This window comes from Oncorhynchus keta, chromosome 16, assembly GCF_023373465.1.
Source record: "Oncorhynchus keta strain PuntledgeMale-10-30-2019 chromosome 16, Oket_V2, whole genome shotgun sequence".
In the NCBI taxonomy this organism is placed as follows: Eukaryota; Metazoa; Chordata; class Actinopteri; order Salmoniformes; family Salmonidae; genus Oncorhynchus; species Oncorhynchus keta.
This window is the reverse complement of record NC_068436.1, coordinates 13,374,966-13,385,358: the sequence shown is the minus strand read 5'-3', so window position 1 is coordinate 13,385,358 and position 10,393 is coordinate 13,374,966. Positions and strand designations below refer to the sequence as shown.

The 10,393-nt window shown below is 42.9% G+C and overlaps 1 protein-coding gene across 1 annotated transcript in view; it reads right to left on the bottom strand.

Annotated features, from left to right (window-relative positions):
- Positions 1 to 10,393, bottom strand: part of LOC118395562 (lipopolysaccharide-responsive and beige-like anchor protein) — a 405,339-nt gene that overhangs the window by 316,252 nt on the left and 78,694 nt on the right. Inside the window, 9 exon segments of the mRNA XM_052464349.1 lie at positions 886 to 983; positions 1,918 to 1,980; positions 2,112 to 2,191; positions 2,583 to 2,751; positions 3,338 to 3,490; positions 3,945 to 4,053; positions 4,527 to 4,660; positions 9,298 to 9,495; positions 9,790 to 9,936. Coding sequence (XP_052320309.1) covers positions 886 to 983; positions 1,918 to 1,980; positions 2,112 to 2,191; positions 2,583 to 2,751; positions 3,338 to 3,490; positions 3,945 to 4,053; positions 4,527 to 4,660; positions 9,298 to 9,495; positions 9,790 to 9,936 — 1,151 coding nt within the window.

Here is a 10,393-nt window from a genome sequence, read left to right as displayed (position 1 = left end):
CGGGCAAGTGTTTGAGGAAGTAGCCCAAGACTTTGAGTGCCTGAACTCTGATTCCTTCACTGTTGGAAGCCAGCAGCTTGTAAATGGCCCTGTACAGAAACAAAGAAAAACACACGAATAACTAATGTCACATATTTAAGCAAATTTAACAGTTTCTCAAATTATAAAACCTAAAAGAGTGTATCAGAACCAAACATTTACAGAATCACTTCATGACAGATTATATCTGCTTTGTGAACCTACTATACAGTTGTATAGGACATCTACTTGGGTCGTAAAATAGAGGCGGTTGGAGCCTTTATGAGTGGCGTCAGGCAAAGATTTCCAGAAGCTTTTAAAGTGGGCCTATATCAGACACCAGCCCAGACATTGACACACTACATTTAACCCCCTGTGACAGAGAATGCAAACAGGGTGACTAAATAAGCTACATAAATCTTGTGCGCCGTCGTCGCCGAATGTCAATAGTCCTGCAGATAAAGGATCAAATGAAGCCAGTAAACCATCTGTATTGGCCTCGGTGTCATCTGGCTTCATTTTGGCTTGTATGAAACAAACAGAACCACAAGGGCACATCTGAAATGGCAGCCTAGTCCCTTTATAGCCTCTGGTTAAAAGTAGTGCACTATTATACAGGAAATAGGGTACCGTCTCCGGCACTACAAATGTAACACGGTACCATTTCGACGGCACACACAAAGTAGGCTCACATCACAGCGATCTTGTTCTCAGAGGCCGCAGGGCCTGTGGTGGAGTGTGCGCCACCCGTTGCCACGGGAGATGACGTTATAGTTACAGTACCGTCATAGAGGTCAAACGACTGGAACGGGCACTCCCATTGGAGCTCTATGATGGGCGCCGGGTCATTCTATTCCTGAAGCTCACCGTACTCCGTTGCGCTGATCGAAGGCCTGCACCATGGAGCCGTGATGCTCCGACATCAGAGCCACCAGCAGCTGAAGCACATCCATTAGATTGTCGTCCTGGGAAAATAAATACAGTTGTACTGAATTGAATGAATCAGACCACGGAGGAGGCCCTGTTGTTAGCATTATTAGCAATATGATAAATAGTGTGTGCGCGCTACTGGGCTCGCAATTAGCACCGCCTTTCACTGTGGAGTCATGCAACCCAACGAGAGATGAATAGTGTGGCTAGTGGGTGTGCTGTTACGCCATGTATCATCATGAAGCAGACACCAAAACACACCCTACTGTACAGACACCCACATGGATGCAGAGTACCCACAAACACAGGCATTGACCATGTAAGTGCAATAATTAATACTGTTTATTTTCGCACTAATTATTGATTAATCCGTGATACACAACATCAAGGATCAAACCAGTGCACCGTTTCCATCTTGATTAGTAATGGTCGCTACGGAAACAGATCATTCGTCATTGATAACGAATGTTGATGGAATGAATAATACACGGAAACAAGGGAATTATCTGATGAATGAACAATCCACAGAAGACTGCAGAGCTCCTGAAGGAGAGCAGTTAATCCCCTCGTTCCTGCAGGGATCATTCCTGCTTGTTTTACAGCACCATCAATTCTCTATGCATCACTGCAGTGTAAACACAGAGGCTTCTGTGAGCGAGGGCTTGGTGAAACTGGGCAACGGTTCAAAAGAGCCTGGTCGGTTCCCCGGCACAGTGTGATTGGTCTGTCTATCTATAGCAGAGAGGAGAGAGGGTCTGGGAGGCCGGAGCTGTTGGCTTAGAGTGCCACCTAGTGGGCAGTTTTATACCTGAAAACTGTAAAGGAGCATTGAGTAAGAACGAACAGGAATTCCTGGAGAGTGGATACTGCATGGTGCAGCTGCATACTCGTTTTAACAATAAAGTATCTATTGTATAAAAGTAGTGCACTGTATAGGACATGATATTTTGAATGATCTTTAGTTGTAACCTCATGCATGGTGAGCAGGTAGTTGAGAATACTCTGAAGCTCATCTTCCTTCACTCCGTAATCCTGAAAATAGAGAGTGCAAAATATAACTCTTCATCGATCATAGTTATTGGAGATTAACATTCGGTGTAAAAAGCCAAATATATATACATTCTTTTAATATCATACAAGATTCTCATTACATACACACTAACCTTCATTATGAGTTGTTTCACAAACAGCAGCAGAAAGGCTCTGAGAGAGTGGATCTCCTTCTGATTGGGTCTCGGGCCGTCTACACAGACACACAACGACAGACACACAGACAGACACACAACGACAGACACACAGACAGACACACGCAGACACGCAGGGACAAAGTCATTAGAGAAGGTCTGTTTTCAAAAGGATGTTATTTAGGACGCGATGCAGAGTGCACAGCTGTAGGTAGACAATACAACATGTTTATTCTAGATTTAGCAGACAACAGAGGTACAAGAAGGACAGGAAAGCACATTCTGCAGGGGACACAAAGGACTGGATGTTCAACTTCCATGGCAACACTACACTACGGTCTGGGGGTGGAGAGGTATCAGTCTGTATCAGTGTGTGTAGAAAAGTGTGTGTTAATGGAAATATGAAAGAGTGCGGTGTGTGTGTAGGGAGGCATGTGTGTGTTCTCTTACCGAGGCCCTTGGGCGTGACTCCGCTGCGGTCCTGGGGGTTGACGACCCAGTAGTAGTACTTGAGCGTGTGCATGACCTGCAGGACCGTGCCCACCCTGCGGATGGCGTTGTAGATGGTCACCGTGCTGATGAACTCAGTGGACAGGTAGGTGTACAACACCAACTGCACCTGGGGGGTGAATGCACACACACACACACACGACTAACCGATGCCCCCGCACATTGACTCTGTACCGGTACCCCCTGTATATAGCCTCGCTATTGATATTTTACTACAGCTCTTGAATGATTTGTTACTTCATATATTATTATTATTATTATTATTATATATATATATTTTTTTTTTTCACTTATCTATAACTTATTTTTCTTAAAACTGCTTTGTTGGTTAAGGGCTTGTAAGTAAGCATTTCACTGTAAGGTCTACATTCGGCGCATGTGATTTGATTTGACGTGAAAAACCCAGCATGAGGTGAGGCAGAAATCAAATCCAATAACCTAATCTACTGAATGGTGGGCTGTCGCTCTGATGTACTGGAGGAGAGATACAAGGAACAGAGTATGAAAGGATGATGGTGGGATGGACAGAGGTGGGCGTGTGTGTTTGCCTGTCTACACGTCACATGTGCCCGTGCATGTGTGTGTGCCTTCATGTGCTTGCACAACTGTGTCCTTGACTGTGTGTCGCCATGACTGTGTGTGTCACCGTGCATGCGTCTACCCGCCGCCCTGTGCCAGTACCTCTCCTCTCTTACCTTGGCAGGGGCATGGATCCAGATGGCAGGGTTGAACAGGATGTGGTCACACAGCTGCTTGAGCAGCAGGACGCCGTTCTGCAGGTTGCTGAGGTAACGGGCGAAAGCCAGCACGATGTCCAGCACGGACCGAGTAACATGCACCTTGGAAGACTACAGAGGAGGGAGGAGGAAGGGAGGGAGCAGAGGACACCCAAAAAGAGAAAGGTGAATCAGGTTAACTCTGTGTCTAACAAGCCCACTGTCAGCTGTGACCTCTAAATGCAGCTAAGCAATTAGGGCCATAGATGTAAATAGACATTTAGAGTAACCTATATACCTGACCACACACATGCAGACACAATCAACAAGCTACCAGATGTAGGGGCGTTTAGCACTGGTCTCAGAACAGACAAATGCAGTATGGAATTGGAGGGCACAGCACTGAGGCTGAAGGACAGACAGCTCACTATCTGCTCCTCTCTGATGTAATGGACAGAGTGCTGGGAAATCATATTATCCACCTTCCAATTTCAGCACAGAACAGCAATTAGGACGGACGAGAGGAAGACTGCAGAGTGTGAATGTGTCTCTGGCGAGGGGGGTGTGTGTGTATCACGTCTCTCACCTTCTCCAGGGTGTAACCGATGACCAGGAAGCCCTTGCAGGCCAGGACCTGCTCTTGCATAGCCACAGAGTTCTTCAGCATCTCCATCACAAAGGACAGCAAAGTGCAACTGGGGGGGCAAGAGAGTGGTTAGCTGCTGAGTAAGACTTGCCCCTTACAGGGTATATCCTATAGCTATTGTCTAAAATAATGAGGGTGTCACCATTCTACCATTCTGCTGTGAGAACACAATCTATGCAACACCTTCCCCTTGAGGGCAGACAAAGCCCTGATTGAGAACATCACTCAAGGACTAGGGCACTAATATTCACAGCTGGTATCCAGGTTTAGTGAGTAGGACAAGACAACCTTGTGATTGCCATTTGCGCTGCCATCATGCATGGTTGAATCCATTGAATGAACAAAACAACTTCTACTTAGTGAAAAGCAAAATACTCCAGACTGCAGGGCGAGTTCAAACACCGCCCCCATCAACACAATGCACTTTCTCCCACATGGCTACGCACAGATGTGTACAGTATTTTAAAATCACTTAATAAAGTCAAATCAATCGATGAATAGAATAAGACAGTAGTCCACTACCAGACAGAGGTGTCCAATTCATCGCTGGTGTGCTGGAGGTAATCCAGCTGTGCAAACAGGGGGAAGAGGACCTGCACTCCCCCGATGGAGTGGATGGCACTCTGGACCGAGTGGGTCACCACAGCCTTCACATCCTGAAGAAGGGAGGAATACATACACAAGGATCAGGGGTAGAAATACAGTAGAATCAGAACCCTATCAGAACCCTATGGACTGTAGACAAAGGCTGTGTCTTGTCGGTCTGCTTCTGCTTTCGTCTCAGGTGGAAAACAACACGGATTGGAGGCGGTGTCACATTTCTCCCTTGTACATCTGGTGTGGTGTTGAAAACACAGCATAACTCCTCTGAACATCTGTCTCCTTTACAGCACTATTACACCTGTCGCTAACGGTGATGGGCTGAGTGGCTGGCGCGTTACCGCGACGTTGAGTTCGTCTCCGAGGCAACATGGCTCAGGTGTCTAGTCTGTTTATCCTGATGAGGGTTTTGCTAAATGAGTTCTGTGGATAGAATATTTTCGTGGTTTCTTACGTTCAGATCCCACAGCAGCTAAATGTGCTATTATGAGCAAGGCCCTTTTCCTCGTGTGTTTACGGTTCCGTCTACCAACTAAACAAGCCAATAGTCATTGTGAACACAAACGTAGGGGACACTAAGCTACAGACACACGTCCATGTATGGAATACTGAATGTGCTAACAAATACTAAACATGTTGACCAAAATAGAGGGTGGGAATGAGGAATAATATATGAAATGATTAGTCTATAGGAGATGGGATCTGTGTGTGTGCGTGCATGTACAAGCACACAGGCCGAGCTGCCTCAGAAAGACAAAGGAGCTCATGCGTTGACTAAATGCGCTGTGAGGCTCAGAGACAAAACTCAACTGCAGTGAGAGAGACCATAGGAGAATTCAAAGTATTTAAATAAAAAGGACAGCTGTGTGTGTGTGTGTGTGTGTGTGTGTGTGTGTGTGTGTGTGTGTGTGTGTGTGTGTGTGTGTGTGTGTGTGTGTGTGTGTGTGTGTGTGTGTGTGTGTGTGTGTGTGTGTGTGTGTGTGTGGCCAAGGTCCTAATGTGCATTTAATCAGGTGTGCAGGTGACCTTGGTTCGATAAAGAAAGTCAAAAATATGGATTTGAATGAGAGTTGGAGAGAAATACATTTGTGAAGCACTTTCATTACAGTACTTGTCATCTAGTTGTTGCTACCTGGAACTTACTTGGTTACAAGTAGCCAGCAGAACGTGCCAATTTACTTGACCTCGTAAATAAATTAACTCATCATCCTCAGTAACTACAAGGTCAAATAAAGTATTGTATAATATAATAAAGTCTTAAAGAAAACACCACCTTGGTTCAATATGGAAACGACTGGTAGGCAGATCTAATTCTGTAATAGAACAGGGTAGTGTTCTGTTCCCAGCCTGCTAGCCAGCCAGGTGCAGAGTGGTTCATTCTCACCTCTATCTTAAAGGAACAATCCACCCAAAAACACTCATTCCTTTTGTTTACAGCGTTAAATAACACCACTATGTGAGAACAATATTTTTTGTGAACAAATGTTTCATTTTAGCTTTATAATACGTTTGGTAGCAACATGGAAAATCGTTGTGGAAGTCTGTTGTAGCTCAAGTTTACTACAAAATCCACAATGCAATGGTCTCTACGGGCTGGTTGGATAGCTAGCTAGCAAACGTAGCAACACACAATAATACCAAACGCAAAATAAGCATGTGAAGTAGCTAGTTTGCTGTAAAATCCCCTAAACAAACTGCACTATCAATGTAGGAGACTACAACCTCACTATGTTCAACCTGCAGATTGATGTCAAATCAAATTCTATTTGTCACATACACGTGTTTAGCAGATGTTATTGTGGGTGTAGCGAAACGCTTGTGTATCTAGCTCCAACAGTGCAGTAATATCTAACAAGTAATATCTAACCATTTCAAAAACAATACACACAAATTTAAAGTAAAGGAATTGAATTAAGAATATATAAATATTTGGATGAGCAATGTCAGAGCAGCATAGACTAAGATACAGTAGAATAGGATAGAATACAGTATATACATAACAGATGGGGAATGTCAGAGCAGCATAGACTAAGATACAGTAGAATAGGATAGAATACAGTATATACATAACAGATGAGGAATGTCAGAGCAGCATAGACTAAGATACAGTAGAATAGGATAGAATACAGTATATACATAACAGATGAGGAATGTCAGAGCAGCATAGACTAAGATGCAGTAGAATAGGATAGAATACAGTATATAACAGATGATGAATGTCAGAGCAGCATAGACTAAGATACAGTAGAATAGGATAGAATACAGTATATAACAGATGAGGAATGTCAGAGCAGCATAGACTAAGATACAGTAGAATAGGATAGAATACAGTATATAACAGATGATGAATGTCAGAGCAGCATAGACTAAGATACAGTAGAATAGGATAGAATACAGTATATAACAGATGAGGAATGTCAGAGCAGCATAGACTAAGATACAGTAGAATAGGATAGAATACAGTACATACATAACAGATGGGGAATGTCAGAGCAGCATAGACTAAGATACAGTAGAATAGGATAGAATACAGTATATAACAGATGGGGAATGTCAGAGCAGCATAGACTAAGATACAGTAGAATAGGATAGAATACAGTATATACATAACAGATGGGGAATGTCAGAGCAGCATAGACTAAGATACAGTAGAATAGGATAGAATACAGTATATACATAACAGATGATGAATGTCAGAGCAGCATAGACTAAGATACAGTAGAATAGGATAGAATACAGTATATACATAACAGATGGGGAATGTCAGAGCAGCATAGACTAAGATACAGTAGAATAGGATAGAATACAGTATATACATAACAGATGATGAATGTCAGAGCAGCATAGACTAAGATACAGTAGAATAGGATAGAATACAGTACATACATAACAGATGAGGAATGTCAGAGCAGCATAGACTAAGATACAGTAGAATAGGATAGAATACAGTATATACATAACAGATGGGAATGTCAGAGCAGCATAGACTAAGATACAGTAGAATAGGATAGAATACAGTATATACATAACAGATGATGAATGTCAGAGCAGCATAGACTAAGATACAGTAGAATAGGATAGAATACAGTATATAACAGATGAGGAATGTCAGAGCAGCATAGACTAAGATACAGTAGAATAGGATAGAATACAGTATATACATAACAGATGAGGAATGTCAGAGCAGCATAGACTAAGATACAGTAGAATAGGATAGAATACAGTATATACATAACAGATGAGGAATGTCAGAGCAGCATAGACTAAGATACAGTAGAATAGGATAGAATACAGTATATACATAACAGATGAGGAATGTCAGAGCAGCATAGACTAAGATACAGTAGAATAGGATAGAATACAGTATATAACAGATGAGGAATGTCAGAGCAGCATAGACTAAGATACAGTAGAATAGGATAGAATACAGTATATAACAGATGAGGAATGTCAGAGCAGCATAGACTAAGATACAGTAGAATAGGATAGAATACAGTATATAACAGATGAGGAATGTCAGAGCAGCATAGACTAAGATACAGTAGAATAGGATAGAATACAGTATATAACAGATGAGGAATGTCAGAGCAGCATAGACTAAGATACAGTAGAATAGGATAGAATACAGTATATACATAACAGATGAGGAATGTCAGAGCAGCATAGACTAAGATACAGTAGAATAGGATAGAATACAGTATATACATAACAGATGAGGAATGTCAGAGCAGCATAGACTAAGATACAGTAGAATAGGATAGAATACAGTACATACATAACAGATGAGGAATGTCAGAGCAGCATAGACTAAGATACAGTAGAATAGGATAGAATACAGTACATACATAACAGATGAGGAATGTCAGAGCAGCATAGACTAAGATACAGTAGAATAGGATAGAATACAGTATATACATAACAGATGAGGAATGCAAAATATGTGAACATTATTAAAGTGACTAGTGTTCCATTATTAAAGTGGCCAGTGATTTAAAGTCTATGTATATGCGCCTCACCGAGTGGAATCTGAAATTCAGCACCGGCAGATATACTGTTGAGGAGATGGGAAACGTTGCCCATGCTACATCAATGGGCCGCGCGGTGCATTCTGGGTGATTCTGGGACAAGGAGTTGGATTCCTATCTCCTTTCTCTAATCTCTATGACAACGGCACCATGCAATGCACCCTGGACTAAAGAGGCAGGCAAATGGGAAAACTGTGCTTGACCCTCCGTAAAATGACACAATTGTAGAGGTAGGAATATCACAGAAATATGATCAATGGCTCATTGGAGAGAAGATATCCTCCCAAATTATGACTTTGGCCAGTATTGAAATCTGACATGTATGATAGACATTTTGGCGATCTAAAAGTCGTATTCCTATTAACTTCCAGTGTAGTGAGAGTGACTATCACGGTGCTACGTCTTACAAGACGGACTTCTGCCTGCTTGAATGGCAATAATGGCAATGAAATCATGAAATTACACAGGGAATCGATAGAACATCACTCAAAGATGAACAAATACAATATAACATTCAAAATGGGTGATTTCTAGCTTAGATGGTTTACATTCTGGTGCAGTAGCATTGCCAAAACCAAATTTCTATGTGTTTGTGTGTTTGTGTGTGTGAGTGTGTGCGCGTTTATGTCTGCGTCTGTCTGTGTGTGTGTGTGTGTGTGTGTCCGTACCTGCAGCATGAGTGCATGTGGCGAGTGGATGAAGATGGAGGCGTTGTCCTTGGGGGAGGACTCCAGGCACAGCTGAGCGTCGGTGGCGCGGGGGTTGTAGGAGAAGGAGATGCCAGAGGACAGCTTGCCGTCGTACAGTAGGGTCTTGTGGTGCTCAGCAAACAGGAGGTCACTCTCAGCCTTGTACTTGAACGTGCCCTGAGAGAGACGGCAGAGAAGTCGTGAGTGACAGGCAGGAGACTTGAGTGTGACTTTCATTTATATTTTTCTGTTCGGTTTAAACCTTACACACTACTAGTGATAGTCTGTAGTGTATCTTCAAATAATGAATGATAGGAGAAAGGAGGAAGATCCACAATCATTAATGTTTCACATCAAATTGATGAGTGCAGACCTTCCTTGTTTGATCTGTTGGGTATCCAAATGTCAGGGCGTTTTGGAATAGTGGGACTACTGAATACTGCATGATGACTGGGCTTTGCCTCTACCTACCTTGTAACCAGGCCCCAGCTGGTAGATGGCCAGGATCTGGGCTGCACTGAGGGCCTCGCCAAACAGATACACCGCCCCCATCTGACCACAGAACACACGTTTGGCGTCCGCCGTCTCTGACGAACCCAGGAAACACTTGTCGAAAATCTGAAGGGAGGAAGGAAGGAAACAAGGAAGGAGAATTGAACAAGCGTTAATAAAGAGAACGATGACAACTCAAACAGCATGAATGAGTGTGAATCAACACACCATCGGCATACAGAGAACATACATTTCTATTCATCTGTTCCCTCCTGTGTGTTTCCTAGAGCATGTGTAAATAGGCAGCTTAGCATTGTTATCAAGGAGGGAGAGATATCTCAAGCAGCCATATCTACTGTAGGGTATCAAGGCCCTCTGCATTAGAAAAGCATCTTCATTTGGCTAAAAGCTGACGTGAGAATCTTGTTTTCGCACGAGAGAGAGAGAAAAAGCATTCTGGAGAACCATGACAGAATCTCATTCATACGAGTATATCTTCAGCTACACAACTAATTTTGCCACTCATCTCCCTCCCCTGTTACAGACCCAGTTCCATCCATGTGAGAGGGGGGGTAGAAAGAGA